The 20,787-nt window shown below is 40.2% G+C and overlaps 1 protein-coding gene across 1 annotated transcript in view; it reads left to right on the top strand.

The window, feature by feature from the left end:
* DUSP3 (dual specificity phosphatase 3) overlaps positions 1-20,787 on the top strand; it is a 720,871-nt gene that overhangs the window by 440,102 nt on the left and 259,982 nt on the right. Inside the window, exon 2 of the mRNA XM_044055333.1 lies at positions 18,945-19,171. Coding sequence (XP_043911268.1) covers positions 18,945-19,171 — 227 coding nt within the window. The remainder of the gene's footprint in view (positions 1-18,944; positions 19,172-20,787) is intronic.

Below are 20,787 nucleotides of genomic sequence, written 5' to 3'. Positions count from 1 at the left end.
TTTCTGTTAAAAACGTGCATAAGCTGAACAAGTTTCTAGTCCTGTTTCATTTCTGTTTGCATCATTCAGCTCCTGTTGGACTGATGGTTCCCCATCCTAGCTTCATCTACCTTTCTTTGTGATACATCCACTTATTTACTTGTTTAGTTAACTAATTAATAATTTTATTGTATTTTTACATTTGTTTACAGCTAGGTGGTCTGGCCTTTAGACCCTTTTCAGGCATGACTAGGACCAGTTGGCAACAGAAGACAGTATTCAATTAAATACATAAGCAAGCAGTGGTCAGAGTATAAGCACAAATTACACTAAAGATACTGTTGTACAAAAAAGTAAAAATACAACCAGCATTAATGACAATTAGCACTGGTAGTTTTAGTCACAACAAAGATTCAGCAAGTCCTTTTGACTGAGCATTTCCTACTATTAAGAAAAATAAAACCGGGTGTATTATAATTTACATACTTGTTAACTGTAATAAGAATTCAGAAATTTATTTTTATTTTGTTTTTTCTTTGAGGCTTTCACCAAATAGCATTTGTTGATATGCTTTGTATGAAAGAAGTAATGAACTATTTTTATTCCCAGCCAACGTCCTTTTTCTTTTCAACACCCTGCAGCAAGGAGATATTTCTCTTTCCTGAAACCAATCTATTTTTTGATTCAGAGGTCATTCCTATGCAAGTCTTAGGAGAACACAAACAATCCTTCTGTAAAACTGAAGTTCACCACTTTAATGTGGACGTCAACTTGCATTAATGACATACATATAATGTTGCAAAAACACAAAAATATATATGTGATATGGTACTGTGTAAAAACTGTAGCTGGTAGTGTGGAAGGGTGGAGAAGTATATTTACAAAGGAGTTAAATGTGGGAGGAGGAGAGAGATGTTGGATATGGTGGGAGTAAAGGGGTCAGTGTGAGGTTAGGGGGAAGAATGAGAGCATGAAGTCATGGGTAGTGTGGCAGACTTTTTTCATTATATCTTTTGTTTTACGGTTTTACTGACAAAAAGGAACGACATATATTATCAGATTTTCAGGTATAAAAGAGTTAGCATTTTAGATTATAGAAACTGCATTCTTAATTCTAGTACCAGAGAATGCAGTCTAAAATAACACATTTATAACTGAACACATGAATTTTTTTTTCATTAGAGGCTGAGTTCGGAAAAATCTAGTATAGGAAGTGCACATTTAATGATAAGATCAGTTATATACATATCCGATCTCCTTGTACAATAGAAGTACATACACTGCAACATCAGTGATTGTCTGACTTGGGAGCTACCATATGCAATGGGACCTTGTGACATCACACAGGGATACTCAAAGAGTGTATTCATTGTACTTGCGTATTTATCAATATTCATATATAAAAGACAAATCAGTTACAGCCCGTTATCATTTTTTTTACAATAATGTGATCCTGGCAATTGAATCGAATATTCAGACTAATGTGGTCATTGATGTCTCTGTTGCATTTGCTGGAATCAGTATAATCGACTGGATAGCAACCTTATTAAGGTGGGCATAGCTAAAGCCCTTTAAACTGGATAGGAGTACAGTCATTATGTGTAAGTCCAGTTTTGGGATATGGTGGTAGTGTTTCTCAAGGGTTTGTTACGGTGCCTTGCCTTGACAGTCTTTACATTCCAATTACTAATATTCCAGTTTATCTGATATCTGTATTGTTTGTAGGCAGATAATTTGAAATTGAACAAACATGTAACCAGCATAGGACTCAACCTCTTTGCTCAAGAACTCTGGACAAAGCCACAAGTAATGGGAGGACAAAGGCCTACAGTCAGGGACATTTTTTAAATATTAGACTGATAAATTTAAAAAGTTAACAAAACAGTGTGTATTACATCAAAATGCATTTTCTGAACAATAAGTATGAAACTCAAATGTCTGCCATTATTGACTGGCTGTAGTCATCAGCGATTAACCAGAAAATCAAACATTTTGCAAGGGACATGGCAAAAATAAAAATAATAATAAAAATATCAGGGACGTTCTGCAAAATCAGGGATGGTTGAGAGGTATGATAACCAGTAAATAAGATCATATGTGCAGTCAGCACATTTGGGTAGAGATAGACAACATACATTTAATATAGATAGGAGAAAGTGGAGGGTTTTTAGCCCATTACAGAAAAGTTACGGATGTGTTGTTATTCAAGTGTTCAGATATGTCTTTTATAAACTTAGTTCTGTCATCACACTGATTATGCTGTGAAAGTATGTAAGAAGGCCATTGGCCATATTAGAAAGCATATTAAATCTAGGAATGCTGAAATGGTGAGGACTATTTAAATAAGTTACTTAGACCTAAAATCCAGCATGGCAACTAACTGTGGTTACATGTATCGTGATACAAAAGATAAGATTATAAGGAGTGCTAAGGAGGTTTACCAGAATGATTACTGGCATGAAGATGCTGACGTATGAAGAAAGGTCCTCCATATTATGGCTGTTTTCATTGTCATATAGCAGTTAATTGTAAGTGCAGGGATTTGATTCTGGTATACAGGAGCACAATGGATCTTTTTTGTGGAACCCATGGGTTTAAAAGGAGGGGAGAATATTGACCTTGTAAAGTTATTATGAACCTTCAGGAAAAACTATGAAACAGTAAAGTGGTTCTCAGACAGAGTGGTAGTTAAGTGGTACTGTATACAGTAAAGTGATTCTCAGAGTGGTAGTTAAGTGGTACTGTATACAGTAAAGTGGTTCTCAGACAGAGTGGTAGTTAAGTGGTACTGTATACAGTAAAGTGGTTCTCAGACAGAGTGGTAGTTAAGTGGTACTGTATACAGTAAAGTGGTTCTCAGACAGTGGTAGTTAAGTGGTACTGTATACAGTAAAGTGGTTCTCAGATAGAGTGGTAGTTAAGTGGTACTGTATACTATTAGACTTAAAGAATAGTAAAAGCCAAACAGGTTTCAAGAACACTGTTAATAAGTTAAATTGGGCAGAGTGTTGCAATGCTTAACAGCCTGAGAGGGCCTGACTCCATATTTGAAACTGTATTGTACTGATGCATTCATTGTTGGAATATCAACTCTTCACAGCATTTATAATGACAGTTGTTATTCTATGCGACCATAGGCTGGTATTACTATGACCATTACTGTGGTATAAGACATTTTCATGTAGCTGATATGAAGGATTTATCATATTTTCCACAGATTGTCAAAAGCTGTGATGTGAGACCAGCTGTATATAACTTAGTTTTACATTGCTTCAGGATTAGATTCTTTGAGGTATAGAAAGTAATACAAGTAAAACTAAGGCCAGTATTCATAGATAGTGAGCACATCACAATGCAACAAATAGTACAGAAAGTGGTGATACTCAAAGATAAATTACTTACAGACATAAGAAATGTGGCAGCATTAGGCAAACCAGTGTGATATGCAGTATATGCAAATTACTGCATAATGAGAAGGAAATTAAATTCTAGGTGCAAGTGAGGGGCAGTGACTATAAAAATGGCAGCATCAAACATAGCAGAGTGATTCCAAAATGCATAAAAGTAGGCACAGTGCACTGCAGAACTCACTAATTTGAATGACAGAAATTACCAGTTTCTAAGATACTGGAGTGCTTGTGAAAGCAGCAGCTCTGTAATGAAACAACATGTTATTGGCAACTGTCAGAGCCAGTGCGTATGGCAAGGTCAGCTGTGATGCTCTGTGTCACTGCAGATGGTATCATCTGTAATGTTTCAATGTGCTACTCTGTCACTTCTCATGAATCTCATATCCAGCACATATCCAAACTTTTACCAACATTTCAAACAGGGTGACTTTCCTTCTTAGGGTCCTTTACTTGGTAGGTGCACAACCTGATGTACACAGTTACCATGCAGTCAGACAGCAGGCCACATATACAGGTGTCATTATTGTGTGTTTCAAGGGAAGTTGAATATGCACTGGAACCATGGATGATGACCATCCATCAGGAACCCTCCAGTCCATGGCAGAGATGGCATATAACCCTGTGCACTCAGAGACTTGGAAAGTGGTAAATTGTGTTTCTGGTCAACTTAAGAGATGCTTCCACTGCCCTGATACAGCCAGTGCGGCAGTGCAGTATTCATCTCAGATCTTCAGCCACATGTATGTAGTGTACACCATGTTGCATAACATGGATGTACAGAACAGCCTTAGCAGGAAAGGAACATCCCTGCAGGACCCACCATACATGTTCTATCAGTGGACAAGGAGCAGGGCAGCCAAGCAGTGGATAGACAGGCATAGGCAAGGCCCATTGTGAGTTAGAGGCAATTGCAATACATTGTGACCCTAACAAAGAGGTGGTATCTCATCCGCAGCAGTGGGCCATGACAAGACAGATACAGGTAGTATCAAACCCAGGTTATGTTATACACTTCATGTACTGGCCATGTCATGCAAAAGACATTACTTTACCCAAAGAAGTTAGGGGGTGGACAGGGCTCAGTCTTCATCATTTGCACAGTGACAAGTAATATCAGTGCTGTCCTGTGGGCCAGTTTCATGGGAGGTGGATATGTTAACAATGAAATCTGGTAACAGGTTGTGGGAACTTAAAGATCACATCCTCCAGTGGTGGAAAGAAGCTGCCATGTCGTAAATTATGGTAATGTGTACTGTTGTGGCCTGCAGTCTCTGGAATCAATGCAGCATGTGAGAGAGATATTTTAGAACTACCAGAGCATGCATGTGCATCCTAATAGGTTTCCCAAACTGGAAGCCCTCAGCGGTATGGTGTCCATGTTATAGATAATGGCCATAAGTAAGTGCAGCACTCCATCTGCCCAGAAGGGATATTGATGGTGTGGAAGTATGTCACCCAGCTCATGCAGCCTGGTGAGATATCCCAGAAGTGAAGTTTGAGGAGTATTGGTGGCCACATACATGATACAGGTCACAGCCAAATGTGATTGCCTTTGTGGACAGAGCTGACAGTGAAGCTGTCTTGGGACTGTTCTGTGTCATTTCTGATATTTCTGGTCTGTGAGTGGCCAGCTTACATTTTGGTCCTGCCATAACCATGGGCAGCAACCTGCAGAGACAGACTTGAGGGCAGTTGCCATCTTCCTCATGGATGTATTAATAGGTGCAGTGTTAGCCATCAGTGATCTAAGCTGCACTGTGTGCTCCTTGTCCTTGCACTCCATGTCACTGTGAAGACAGTGCAGGCCGTCCTACTCACCAAGCAACGTAGCCTGCTCCTTCTCCCTATGTTCCATGTCACTGTGCATCACTGCAGACCATCCTGCATGCCATTCAGCACTGCCTGCTCCCTGTCCCTATACTCCATGTCATTTTGCAGGCAATACAGGCCATCCTGCATGCCACGCATCACTGCCTGCTCCCTGTCCCTGTACTCCATGTCACTGTGCAGGCACTGCAGGCCATCCTGCATGCCATGCAGCACTGTCTGCTCTTTGTCCCTATACTCCATGTCACTGTGCAGGCACTACAGACCATCTTGCATGCCATGCAGCACTGCCTGATCCCTGTCTTTATACTCCATGTCAATGTGCAGGCCATCCTACACACCATGCAGCACTGTGTGTTCCTTGTCCTTATAGTCCATGTCACTGTGCAGGCACTGGATGCAGTCCTCCAGTTCAGACAGCACACTCATCATCTCCACAATGGTGTAGAGTCAGCTGTTTGTGCTTGGACCACTGACATAACCATAGGCTGATTAATGGACAGACCTCACACTCTTGGTGGCTCCCCAGACCACCATGTCTTTTCCTTTTAAGGTATACATGCAATTGGAAGCAGTTCAGTTTACAGGTGCCACCTCTGCTGAAGACTTCCTTATAGCCTCAGTGGGGCTCACAGTTACAGGACATCTGCCAAATAATCTTCTTTGTGAAGGATGTGTGTTAGCTCTCCATTGTTAGTGTTGCTGACAGTGCCACCGTGTCATCATACTGTGCCATGTGCAGATTGCCATCGTCATCATCATTAGCTTTAGGTGGCCTGCTGATGTCAGATTTCTGCTGATGTCAGATTTGTGCTGCCCTGTTTTACTGGCCACACCAACAGTAGAACCTATGAAACATAAAAATATTCTTGTAGCAGCACTGAAATAAGTGGTTAACCCCTCAATGGCAGGCATATTGTTATATAACAGAATTTGTGAATACAGTATGGATGCCTGCATGTTTAGTTGTGCAGAATGTTGCATTTACACACTGTTGATACTTGAAAGACAAACACACAGAACTCTCTTGCTGAATAAATTGTACCTCTCATGCAGTGCTCTGTACTATATGGCAATGTAACAGCTAATACTAGCGGAGTTCATCCCCTGCAGTCATTTATGCAGTCATTAACAGTGTAGCTAACACATTCAGGCCACTACCAGGTAAAAGGGTCCATTTCCCATACCCAGAGGGGGACACTAGGAACTCATGTGTCTCTGAGAGCCACTTCTGTGTTAATGGTCTGCCTTCAGTCCTTGGAAATGTACTGTGCCTTATTCTTGGCCTGCAATATAATATGGGTTACCATTCTCTGAACCTGATGTAAACTCTTTTTATGACCACACATTGCATTGATGTCCTTTACCACTCCTTGCTGCAACTGCTTATATTTTAATATTGGCTAAGATGCATGTGCCATGTGTGCAGAGGGCCTGCAGCAACACCTCAAACTCCTGGGTGGTGAATCTTCCCCTTTTGTTGCCTCTCTCTTGGGCCCATGACAAGCCATGCACACTTGTAGGTTCTACAAATATTGATCAGTGTGAGTGCATGGGTGTGTGTGAATGCCCATATGACTGTATGCAATCCCCTACGGTGGCCACTTACCTGTACCCTGTTATATCATGACATTTCACCTTTCCTATAGAAAGTGCAGCTGTGGGTGTATTAGTGTGGCATCCCTTCTTGCATCAATTTGTTTGAACCATGTCACATTCTGCACACCATTTCCCCTCCCTTGAAATATACATTGCCATGCCTTTCTCAGCGTACAGGAGCTGCTGTGTACCATGTAACATGTCTGCCCCTATATGTGCATTGCTGCTGGTATTTTCCCTGTCTGCAGCTGGAATGACAGTGTCATATCATTGTGGTGTGTTTCCACATACACATACTCCAGTTAATCCATGTCCCAGTTACAGTAGCCCAGCATGAGTGTTCAGTACAGTCTTGTCTTCCTTCAGTATGCTTAATGCCATAAACTCTTGATTCCATTGCTGTTTGTGTTACTGCTGTCACAATCGGTATTTGCCTGTTTATATTGCACTAATTTGGGCATCACAGTATGGCGATTATGTTACTGAGGAAATTTATAGCAGCTGTCTCTGAACCGCTACCTTAGCACACTGTGCTATCAACACTAAGTGGTGCTAACCTGTTCTTTTCTTCCATTCCCAGGGTTCAACACAATTTGATGTGCATGGCATCTGTGAAGCTTGTAGTGCCTCTGGTCTGCACTACAGAGACTTTTTGAGACATCTCATTGCTACTCTACAATGCACATCAGATGAAGACTGAATGTCCATCTATGTGTCTACGGCTACCATTTTGCTGCTTAAGCAGGATTGACAGAGTGACCATGATTGATTTAGGTGCTGGGCACAGCAGGGCTGTTGCATGTTGTCTAAAGGGTTTTATGTTTTTTTGTTCTCCCTCTATAAGGACTTTTTGAGGACCTGCAGTGCCAGTAAGATGTGCCTTTCTACAGGGCTCATGTCTGGTAAGAGATTCCCAGGATTGTGAGCAATGACACTTGCAGTGCTGATATCATTATAGTGACCTACAGTGACGTCACCCTGACCTACTTTGATATTTGGAAGCAGAGGTTAGGAGAGACAGACAGAATTTTTCTCTTAAGACCCCTCTTTCTTGTTACACATCTACCACTGTACTAAAGTCTTCCTTATTTGACTAACAGGAGAGAGCTCATTGGTGATCTCAGTAGTTGCCACTAAAGAGGGGAGTGGAAGTTTCTCTACTTGTGTCCCAGAAGGGTCCCCTGTGGTCCCTTGGCATTGATTACATTATGTGATGATGTTTGAGGTGGACTGACAGCTGGACACCTGCTTTACAACCATGGAGCTTTTCCTGGCATGGCTGGCAGAATCAACCACTAGAAGCATAGTCTGCATATGACATCAGCCACTGAAGTGACTCACGTCTGCATGGGATGGCTCCCAGGCCTGTCTAGCATCCAGCATGCTCCCTACTATACCCCATATGTATGTGTTGTCCTGCCTTGTGTGTCAGTTCTTATTATTTATTTGCTGTCCAGTCCGTCGCATCACAAGGTGTCCACATTCTATTAGTTTGTGTCCATCTACTGTTCTCCTCACTTTTAGTCTCAATGCCACCACTGTCAGTGTCTGCATTTTATGTCTGTTCCCCTGCAACTTTCTCATCCATCCCACAGGCATTTCTCACTACTTTCCATGCATACCATTCCTCAACTTATAAGAAAAATGGGAGGGAGCCCCCCCACAAAAGTATGCACTTGTCTCCCCCCACCAGTCATTCCTTATGGCTGACCTTGTGTGTTTTCTTGTCCCCCCACCAGTCATTCCTTATGGCTGACCTTGTGTGTTTTCTTGCCCCCCCCCACCAGTCATTCCTTATGGCTGACCTTGTGTGTTTTCTTGCCCCCCCCCCCACCAGTCATTCCTTATGGCTGACCTTGTGTGTTTTCTTGTCTCCCCCCACCAGTCATTCCTTATGGCCGACCTTGTGTGTTTTCTTGTCCCCCCCCGCCAGTCATTCCTTATGGCTGACCTTGTGTGTTTTCTTCCCCCCCCCCCACCAGTCATTTCTTATGGCTGACCTTGTATGTTTTCTTGCCCTCCCCCACCACTCCTTCCTTATGGCTGACCTTGTGTGTTTTCTTGTCCCCCCCCCACCAGTCATTCCTTATGACTGACCTTGTGTGTTTTCTTGCCCCCCCCACCACCACCAGTCATTCCTTATGGCTGACCTTGTGTGCTTTCTTGTACTTCCTGTTTTCCTCCTTTCCTCCCCATTTATGTGATGAACTGGGCTGGCACTTTTGCTCTGCTGGCCCTCTTTGGCCTGCCTACCACTGTATGTGTAACGCAGTGGAGACACTTCATTGCATGTGCGGGCATGTATAGCCTCAGGAAAGCATGTGTGCATACCTCTCAACTGTGCAGATTTTTGCAGAATGTCCATATTTTTGCCTTATATTTGTGGTACATTTTTCATAAAAATTGTGGCTTTCTGGCAAATTAGTGGCAAATCATTGAAGACTGAAATTGGAAAATAATGACAGTCATTTGAGTTTTATACTTCATACCATTCAGAAAATTCATGCTAATGCAAAACCTGCTATTCTATCAACTTGCTAAGTTTGTAAGAGCAATATTTCAAAATTGTCCCTATTTGTACCACTTTTTTATGGCTTTGCCAGATTTGTTACTCTAAGAAGTTGAGAGGTGTGCGATGTGTGCTTTTCCTGCAATGCCAACCACTATGATCACATACACTTTCCTAACTCTGATCCTCCATTGATCCTGCCTAATGCCAGTTGTAATGTAGCACCATTAATTCTATACGCATTCCTTCTCTCTGACTGCTAACACTCTGCTAACCCTGATTTATATTTAAGCAATTGCAGGCCAAGCTGTACTACAAGATGCATGACGTTTAGCACTGCACAGCAGAGAAGTGTCTGTGTAAGAATCTCAGCCTAAGAGTTTTCCAGAGTAAGCTGATCCCTCTTAGCTTGTTCCAGTAACACATATGAATATTTGGGAATAGTTTTACCTTCTAGCCTTCCCATCCTTCAAAGATGTTATTCCCGTATGCCCCTTGCTTTCTAGCAGTCCAAAAGAATATGTACGTGTGATGCCTTTTTTTTTAGCTTCCTGCATCACCACTTCAGGTACAGCATAGCCAAGCTGAATTGATTCAACTCTGGAAAAGGGTGTTATGTGCAATCTGTAAAGAATCTTCTCTTAAATCATGTTTTATGATTTCAGAAGCTTACAGTCACATGCTCAGATCGGTAGAGCACCTGTCCTTTGTTTCCTTGTTTCCCTGATCATAACTCATTAAAAAAACAAAAAAAAAAAAACTTCAAGGCACATCTTTAAATTCAATGCCCTATAACCCTGAAACATGACTGAGACAATAATAACATATTTATTGTGATATGTATTAGGTTATTGCTGTTAATGTGAAGTTTGTCTTTTTTCCCTCTCTTTTCTCGTGCACTAATTTTCTGTCATGTGATTTTTTTTTTTAAGTACTGCTCATATTCAGCAACCCATGTGAATACAGGCCTTTAATTATCTCGGGGCCATGTGAATATAGGTCTGTTAACTGTCAGAGTGCCAAGTGAATTCAGGTTTCTTAACTACCACAGGGCCATATGAATTTAGTTCTGTAACTGTCTCAGAACCGTGTGAATTCGGGTCTGTAACTATCACAGTTCCAAGTGAATTCATTTCTGTAACTATCACAGGATGGTGTGACTACAGGTCTGTAACTATCACAGCCCATGAGAACATAGGTCAGTAACTATCAAAGGACCATGTGAATTCAGGTCTAATGCTATCACAGGGTCATGTGAATGTAGCTTTGTAACTGTTACAGGGCCATGTGAGTATAGGTCTGTAAGGATCACAGGGCCATATGAATCAATATCAAAAAGTGTCACAGGGCCGTGTTTATTCAAGTCAGTAACTGTCACAGGGCCGTGTTACTGTAGATCTGTAAATGTCACAGGGCCATGTTAATGTAGGTCTGTAAGTATCACTGGGCCACGTGAATCAATATCTGAAAGTGTCACAGGGCCATGTGAATTCAGGTCAGTAACTGTCACAGGGCCATGTTATTGTAGATCTGTAAATGTCACAGGGCCATGTTAATGTAGGTCTGTAAGTATCACAGAGCCATGTGAATATAGCTCTGTAAGTATCACTGGGCCACGTGACTCAATATCTGAAAGTGTCACAGGGCCATGTGAATTCAGGTCAGTAATTGTCACAGGGCCATGTTATTGTAGGTCTGTAAAAATCACAGGGCCATGTTAATGTAGGTCTGTAAGTATCACAGGGCCATGTGAATATTAGTCTGTAAGTTTCATTGGGTCATGTGAATCAGTATCTGAAAGTGTCACAGGGCCATGTGAATTCAGGTCAGTAACTGTTATAGGGCCATGTTACTGTAGGCCTGTAAGTGTCACAGGGCCATTTTAATGTAGGTCTGTAAGTATCACAGGGCCATGTGAATATAGGTCTGTAAGTATCACTGGGCCATGTGAATCAATATCTGAAAGTGTCACAGGGCCATGTGAATTCAGGTCAGTAACTGTCACAAGGGCATGTTACTGTAGGTCTATAATTGTCACAGGGCCATGTTAATGTAGGTCTGTAAGTATCACAGGGCCATGTGAATATAGGTCTGTAGGTATCACTGGGCCGTATGAATCAATACCTGAAAGTGTCACAGGGCCATGTGAATTCAGGTCAGTAACTGTCGCAGGGCCATGTTACTGTAGGTCTTTAAGTGTCACAGGGCCATGTGAATGTGGGTCTGTATGTATCACAGGGCCATGTGAATATAGGTCTGTAAGTATTACTAGGCCATGTGAATCAATATCTGAAAGTGTCACAGAGCCATGTGACTTCAGGTCAGTAACTGTCACAGGGCCATGTGAATGTGGGTCTGTATGTATCACAGGGTCATGTGAATATAGGTCTGTAAGTATCACTGTGTCATGTGAATCAGTATTTGAAAGTGTCACAAGGCCATGTGAATTCAGGTCAGTAACTGTCACAGGGACATGTTACTGTAGGTCTTTAAGTGTCACAGGGCCATGTTAATGTAGGTCTGTAAGTATCACAGGGCCATGTGAATATAGGTATGTAAGTATCACTGGGCCATGTGAATCAATATCTGAAAGTGTCACAGGGCCATGTGAATTCAGGTCAGTAACTGTCACAGGGCCATGTTACTGTAGGTCTGTAAATGTCACGGGGCCATGTTAATGTAAGTCTGTAAGTATCACAGGGCCATGTGAATATAGGTCTGTAAGTATCACTGGGCCATGTGAATCAATATCTGAAAGTGTCACAGGGCCATGTGAATTCAGGTCAGTAACTGTCACAGGGCCATGTGAATGTGGGTCTGTATGTATCACAGGGCCATGTGAATTTAGGTCTGTAATTATCAGGACCATGTGAATTTAGGTCTGTAACTATCACATGACCATGTGAATTCAGGTCTGTAACTATCACAGGCCATGGGAACACAGGTCAGTAATTATCGAAGTACCATGTGAATTCAGGCCTGTAGCTATCACAGGGCCATGTGAATGCAGGTCTGTAACTATCACAGGCCATGCGAATGTAGGTCAGTAGCTATCTCAGGACCATATGAATGTAGGTAAGTAACTATCACAGGGTCATGTGTTTTCAGGTCAGTAAGTATCACAGGGCCATGTGAATATAGGTTGGTACCTACCACAGGGCCATGAGAATATAGGTCTGTCACTATCACAGGGCATATGAATGTAAGTCTGTCACTGTCACAGGGTGTGCTAATGCAGGTTTGTAACTGTCACAGGGCATGTGATTACATGTCTGTAAGTATCACAGTGTCATTTGAATACAAGTTTGTAACTATCCACAGGGCCATATTAATACAGAGCTGAAAGCATACCTCTCAATCTCTTAGTGCAAGAAATCTGGACAAAGTCTGACATAAATGGGGACAAAGGTCCAAAAATAGGGGCAGATTTGAAATATTGCTTTTATAAACTTAGAAAGTTCAGGCAAATACTAGAACCAGTAAGCAAATGTCAAGAATATCCACAAAGTGCAAACCAAGTAAAATAGAACAGCTGACCAGCACGGCTGAATAAAATACACCAAAGTTTAATACACAAGTAAAACATAAAAAGGTTAGTGCTTTCAAGGCAATAGCCACTTCATCAGACCTACTACATTCAATAAAATCACCACCTTTATATACTCTATAAACCAACAAATTCAATGATGTAGATAATGTGATCTGAGCACCCGTTTTACAGAGTCAAATCCATCTAAGTTCATTACATTCTGTTCTCGTCTTTAAATCCCCTCCCCTTAAATTAACCATAATCAGCTCCAGCACAGTCAATTTAAAAGAATGAACAATGTGACATTCCTTGAAATGTTTCACTAAAGTGTTACTTAACTTCAAATTCTTTATATCATTATTGTGTTCTAAAATTCTCTCCCTCAAGGTACGGTTCATCTCACCTACATAAAAACTACTACATGCCATGCATTGTGCTAAATAATCTAAATTGCTGCTTTTGGAGTCTGCAAAGTGATGGAAATCCACCTTACAGCCAGATACAGGACGTAAAAAATGCAAGGTGGACCAAATAAATTTGCATGCACTGCATGGACAACAGGGAAAGGTACCTATCTGCTCAAAGCTCCAATGTGCAGTAGTAGTATTCTGTCAATAGCACAACTAACATTTCAGAGGTTTACTACTTCTAAATGAAAATCTTGTTTTTCTACCTAACACTGTTTTCATATCTTCATTCGACATCAACACTGGCCAGTTTTTCTTAACGATTTCACAAACCATATTAACATCACTAGATTAAGTTAGAGTAATCCTTGGTACTACACATTCATTAGCTGGCACTCACTTCACTGCTCTGTAACTCTTTTCTGAAAAATAAGATCTAGCAGACATTTCCCTAAAAGTACGTACTTCAGTTATTGCATCTTGAATCTCATTTAATGAATACCCTCTTTCTAATAATTCATTAGTCGTAACATCAAAAGTTTCATTTAACTTATCAGCATTATTATTATTAACTCTCATGGCCCTCATAAACTGTCACTTCAAGACATTCTTAGGGACGTGTCTGAGGTGCATACTCAGTTTATGTAGGATATTATTCTTTTTACAGAGCTTTTGGTACTTTTCCGTTATCAGGGCAACACTTCAAAATGAGCACTTGGAATCTTACCAGGCGCTCCCAGTGATCTCACAGCTGCTGCTGAAGTGGGATACACACACACACTTACTTTCCTGTCACTGATAATTATTAAATGTGATTTCCCACTGAAAAGAACCGTGATGTGATGTATGTACTTTAAGAAAGGTACCATTCCAAAAACGTTAAGATATGTACGCTGGGGATAATGCAAGTTATGCCAAGTTGTGTTTTTTATTGTATAGCGCTCAATGGAGAATCACTTGAAGCTTCTGAGTTCTTAGTTAAAGTGGACACATCACGTTTACCTAATCAAATCCGAAAGTAGTCTGCTTGCAAAAACGCTATTCTTTATGACAAATGAAATCAGTGGGAAATGACAAATCCTAATTTAACTTCTGAAAAATCTCCATGACCACTACTACGTTAGTTAAATCAACAGTGCAACGTAGCTGTGACCTTGAAAATATTGTAAATAACTTATTTTCTCTAATTAAATGTGTCTCGCAAGTTCTAACCTAAGTTGTTTGTACAGCTAACATCAGATGGTGATTATTTGCTAAAAGATAAGCAGCATCACATTAAATGGAAAGCGCTCCTTAGAAGTTTTGCCCCGATAATGTACTTTTACTCTGTCATTACAATAAGAAACAGTTCAAGTACACACATCACGTTTACTGAATGAAATACGAAAGTAGTCTGATTGCAAAACACTATTCTTTCTGACAAATGAAATCGTGGAAACAAGCAATCCTAATTTAAGTTCTGAAAAATCTCTGTGACCATTACTAGAGTCAAATCAACACTGCAATGTAGCTGTGACCTTGAAAAGATTGTAAATAAGTTATTTTCTCTAATTAAATATCGGAAGTTCTAACATAAGTTGTTTGTACAGCTAACAGCAGATGGTGATTATTTGCTAAAAGATAAGCAGCTATCACGTTAGACGGAAAACAGTCATTAGAAGTGTTGCCTCGATAATGGAAAAGTACCAGGCTTTCTAAAAATGGTAGTATCCAATTCACCTAACATAGCTTACTAACCTTTATGTCTTGGAATTCGATAGAAGTGTCAGACCATTTGTGGCTAAATCTAAGATCGTCTACAAAATGTCTATAAAAACAAACATGTTCAGGAAATGCGTTCCCCTCTCAGTACCTGCTCAAGTCGCCAATATGCTAAAACTACATTTGCATAGCTATTGGCACAAGCTGTTCCCATGTCATTAAGAAAAGTAATCAACTTTTCCTTTAGGTTTCTCTAAATGCCATTCCCTGATTATCATGTTCTGATAATGGGCCTGTAATTCTCAAGAATGTTTTCTAATCCCTCTGTTCCTACCACAGTTGCTGCCTTCCAGTCCCCGGCATTTGCACAGCAGCAAGTGATTTATTGAAAACCTGTTTAAGGGGATCTGTAGTAACATTGTCCAGATTCCTGACAACCTTGGGAGGCATCACATCTGGTCCATTTGCTTTATTCTCCTTTTGAGTAGTTCCCTGTCACCCATCTCTGTCCTGGTGGCTGCCCACTGCTCTCCCCAATCTGCCATCCCTCCTCACAACATGGCACCCCTCCTCCATCTTTACCTATGTATCTGCATCCAGCTGTCCACACTCTGCCCTGTTTCTCTTTATCTCAAGGCATGGAACCCTTTCTTTGCTTTCCCCTGTACAGATTGATACACAACATTCAGTCAGTATTTCTGCATTTTTTTCCAGCCTTGTGTGGTGTCCCTCCACCCCACTTTGCTTAGCCTAACCAGGTCCACCCCCCTCCCTTCTTTATTTCTGCTATATACATAAGAAACCTTTGATGTTCATCATTTTGATCACTGCTGCAGTAACGTTAGCTATATGGGTTATATCCTGCTAAGGATATAACACTCAACCAGTTTCCAAAACTTCGTCAACTTCCACATGCCCAAATCGTTATTCGTCTTAAGCAGAGCTGGAGAAAAATAGTGCTTGCCAAGCCCTTCAGAGCTTTCATGCCAACTGAGAGAGGAGGCTAAAACCCCAAAAAAGTCAATACTAGGAAAGTAACAAATGTGTGAGTATACACACTCATAGACACACACACACACACACACACACACACACACACACACACACACACACACACACACACACACACACACACACACACTGGCAACAAAACCATTACAAAAATAAGGGAGATGGATGGAGAGGCTATTGCAGTAGTTAATATTTGAACATCTATTGTTATGATAAGTTTACTTATACAACTGCGGTATGTTCATCATTATAATCATTGCTGCAGTAAACTTAGCTATATAAGTTATATCCTGCTAAGGATACAACAGTTGTCGAACTTCCAAAAATACAGAGGCACCTTCCATGCACCCAAACCAAAGAAAAATAGTGGTTTGCATGTGAGGGAGAGAGGATAAAGTCCTGAAAAGGTCAATGCCAGGAAAGTTTATATATATATATATATGTATATATATATATATATATATATATATATATATCTAGGTTCATAGGTTGGTACTAGGCTATCTGCCCAAAGGCATATATTAGCCCAGCCACGTTGTGCGGTATTCACCTCCCCTTTAGTAGTTCCCTAGACCCTTGTACTAGCAGCTAGTACCCTTGGCCCCTATCTAGTAGTGCTGTTGGTGTGATCCCCGGTGTGAACTTTCTGTTACCCATCCACTCATCAAGGTTCCTCTTGAAGAGTGATAGTGAGGGGCTCTGTCTTATGTAGATCGGGACCCTGTTCCATAGTAAGGGAAGTCTCTGCGAAGGGAATCTATCCCTCCAGCATGTTTTATTCATTGTTGTGTTGAGGTTTATATCCCTAGAGCGTGTAACATATATTATATAATGTAATATTATAATATATATAATATTATAATATTATTATAATATATTATATATTTTATATATATATAAAACACACACTCACCGTAGCAACAAAAACATTGCAAAAATAAGGGGATGAATGGAGGGAGCGGGGCTACCACATAATAACATCTAGTGTTACGGTAAGTTTACTGACACAACTGTACTATGTTCATCATTATGGGTTAATCAGCTTAGACTGGCTGGGAGGAGGAAGGATATGGGGGTGGAGAATAGTCCTAGCAATGACTGTCCTAGATCTGATGAAAGAATTTAGTTTGTAGCACTTTGTAGAGGTATGCATAAAGGATCAAGTTGCTGTTTCTAGAATACTTCTAGTATCCAACCTTTTACAAAAAGCCGACCCTACTTGGAATCACCCTGTTGTGGGGTAATAGCATGAGACAACCATTGGGAAATAGTCTGCCTTGACACAGGTTGTTTTTTTTTTATTACTTTCACAAGAAGTGAAGAAGATGATGAAAGTTCCTAAAATATTTTATTTTGTCAAGATTGTACTTCAGTTAGCTGTGGATATCCAAGGTATGAACTATCCTTTCTCCCTCACTTTTAGGTTCTGGAAAGAAGACAGGGAGATTTAAAGCTTGGCCCAAGGTAAACTCTGATACCACTTTAGAGATAAATGAAAGATTAGTTCTTACAGACACCCTGTCTTTCTGGAGAATGAATTAATGAATTAAGTTTGACCCACCAAAAGAGCTTGCAACTCAGATACTATTTTTGCAAAGGTCAGGCAAGCAGTAGCGCTATTTTCCATGTTAAGAACCTCAAGTCTACTGTTATGGTAAATTTACTTACATAACTGCACTGTCCCTGTATAGGCTCTTCTGCCATCTCCCCTTCAGCATGTATCTTTGCTGCCCTTATCTGTACAGGTCCTTTGTTTTCATCCTTATACTGTTCTTTCTACTAACCCCCACCACATCTTATATGCCCTGTCTTTTGTTCCAGATGCTAACGTCACCTTCCTGTGTAACTACATTGGTCTTCTCCTCTTTTTGCCTTTATCCATCACCCTCAATGCTTAGTCTGCAGCTCTAAGAACTACATATCTTATACAGCCCCCCAGTTCATCATAATCCACCCCCTTAAACCCTTTATAATTATTTTTGTATTTTTTACATTTCCCCAACTCTAAATCACACAGTGGTATAATTACAACCGGCCAATGTCCCCTTCACAAATATATCCCTGACCCCATCTGCCTTGGTTTGAACCATAGCGCAGAATCCTGTCTCTCTTCTGGAATATTCCTGCGCCAGCTGACTGAACCCTTAATACAATGCAGCTTCGGTCTTTTTTTGCTCAACACACTAAAGTATAGAATATCACAGTCTGTTTCTGACAAGTTCGGATCCCATCTGACTCTGACCCTGTTCCTCCTACTCAGGCCTTTATTCCATCTTCCAGGCCCTCTTCCTCCTCACTTGACTTGTGTGATGCCCAGCATATACTGTACCATTACACCAGCATCCCCCCTTTCTGTATCTTAACAGCTGGGGTTGGCAAGAACTGTTTGTTTCTCTGAGTATCTGCTTGAGCTTCCCAGACACAAGAAGACTGATTTCACATAAATAACAGTGGACTCATAAACGCAAACAATTCTAAAACTATAGAACTTTCTCTGTACAAATGGGTACCACCAACTAAGGTTAGACATGAGACTGCCAAAAGGGGTAAAACAGCTCGACAGGTTTCCAGGTAAGGTGGTGAAAATTAATAGTGGGATAAATAAGACAGTGTTGAAATTAAGAAGCTGAGAAACATCCTACCAGTATGGAATTGCCAGAAGAAATACTCTGAGCCGTTGTCTCCTACATAATCATAGTCTACCGAGTGGCATTTCATTCAAAAAGGCACAGAAAGTCATTTTTTCATGCTGATAGATATCCTGGGTCTATATAATGTTAACACTTTTATAAAAAAAATATAACATATAATAAAAATATACCACATAATCACTGCAGGTTTACTTGTTAATTTCAGATTTCTTGTGTCTTTTTGTTTCGCGCTAAAATATATCCATGAAACTGCTTATTTGAAAGCACAATTTTTATGTCTAATACATCTATAATTAATCCTGGTTTCTGGTTGCTTTTCAGGTTTGTTGCACAAAATATTATGAGGTTACAACGTCTTGGCATAACCCATGTCCTGAATGCTGCAGAAGGAAACTCCTTCATGCATGTGAACACCAGCAAAGAGTTCTATACTGGTACCGGTATTACATACCATGGAATCAAAGCCAATGACACAGAGAGGTTCAACCTGAGTGCCTATTTCGAGGAAGCTGCAGAGTTCATTAGCAAAGCTCTTTCTCAGAAGGATGGTAAGTAAAAAACATATGCTTTTATTTATATAATTATCTGAACTTGTTAACTGGGGTAGAGCACTGACTCCAGTGGACCCAATTCAATCTCTGTACAGAAATACAAAAACATTAACTACATGGAATTATCAGCAGAATACAAGTAATATGTATACAGGCAAGTAGAAAACAATGAACAATGTTTATATGAAGGCACGCATACTTTAAGCAATTAGAACAGCAGCAAAGTGTGAATATTTACTGGGTGAAGAAAAGAAGTTATTGCTAACTCATACGTTACTGGGTCTTTTATCGATAATGCTGTAAGCAGTGATAAATCAAGAATAGAGAGAAGAAGTGAGTTCTTGTGAAATGTAAGTGCATAATTAAAAAAACACAAGCTAAGCTGTGAAAGCATAATACAAATATTTGTTAGTAGTATTATGTCAGTTTGGAGTTAAATTGTTAATTTTCATGGCTTGCATGGATAAGCAAACGGGTCCTTCATGGACCCATTTCAAATTGGATCTGAGCGACCAGTACAGTAGCTATATCTGTATATGTATGTATGTCTATATATATATATATATATATATATATATATATATATATATATATATATATATATATATATATACATACACACGGTGTCACTTCATAATCTCGAAATGTTGAAATACCGAATTTCGGCATTACGAGACCATGAAGCAGAACCATTCACAATACCGAAACCCATATTCATGAATCACACAATCACGAACATACACCATGCACCACATAACACACACACCATTCCACCCACAGCACACAAACTACACAACCATACACTACTGTGCCCCACCCCCCTACTTATATATACCAACTCCGGGATCGCACATAACAAAAAAAAAAAACTCGCACCACGAAATTCTCCACTCACTCGCACAGAAATACACATCACACATACAGAAACACCAACAAATCCAACACTCACACTTACACCTCCCTACCCTTACCCACACATACAACATACAAAAACACACAAAAACACTCACTCACCTGCAATTTCAGGCACCATAACACTACACACAACGTACCGGAAATTCATAAGCGCGAATCTGAGATATTCAAATTCGCTCTTTTGCACTTTCGACATTCTGACTTTTCGGCTTCATGGTTTCAGAATGCTGAAATTTGGTATTTCAGCATTTCGAGATTATGAAGTGAAACCATACACAGACACACACACACACAGATATATATATATATATATATATATATATAAAATTAATGATTCAAACTCTCCGACTATGTTGAAGAGGAAATACTAATATATAAACAAACTTCAAAACAGACTACTGAAACCAAATGAAGTACCACGAAGGCGGAGCAGGTGCTAAGTTTTCGTTCTTTTATTAGTGGAAAGAACTTCTTCAGAATAACAAATTTCGTCAGAACTGGCATATATATATATGTACAGAAATGTCACTAGAAAGGGATGTCCTAAAGATGTAATAATCCAATAAGGAGCAATGTGTAAAATACAAACATATGTATAGATAGAACCAATCAACATTATGAGCTGGGACCGTAGTCATAGGGACCAAGACAGAACGAGTGAACATAACAGCTGTGTGTCGTGAAATCCAGCACTCTTA

This window comes from Protopterus annectens, chromosome 13.part0 (genome assembly GCF_019279795.1).
Source record: "Protopterus annectens isolate FY-2018-M chromosome 13.part0, PAN1.0, whole genome shotgun sequence".
Taxonomy (NCBI): Eukaryota; Metazoa; Chordata; order Ceratodontiformes; family Protopteridae; genus Protopterus; species Protopterus annectens.
The sequence above is the reverse complement of the archived record's forward strand: the minus strand, read 5'-3'. Positions and strand labels throughout refer to the sequence as shown.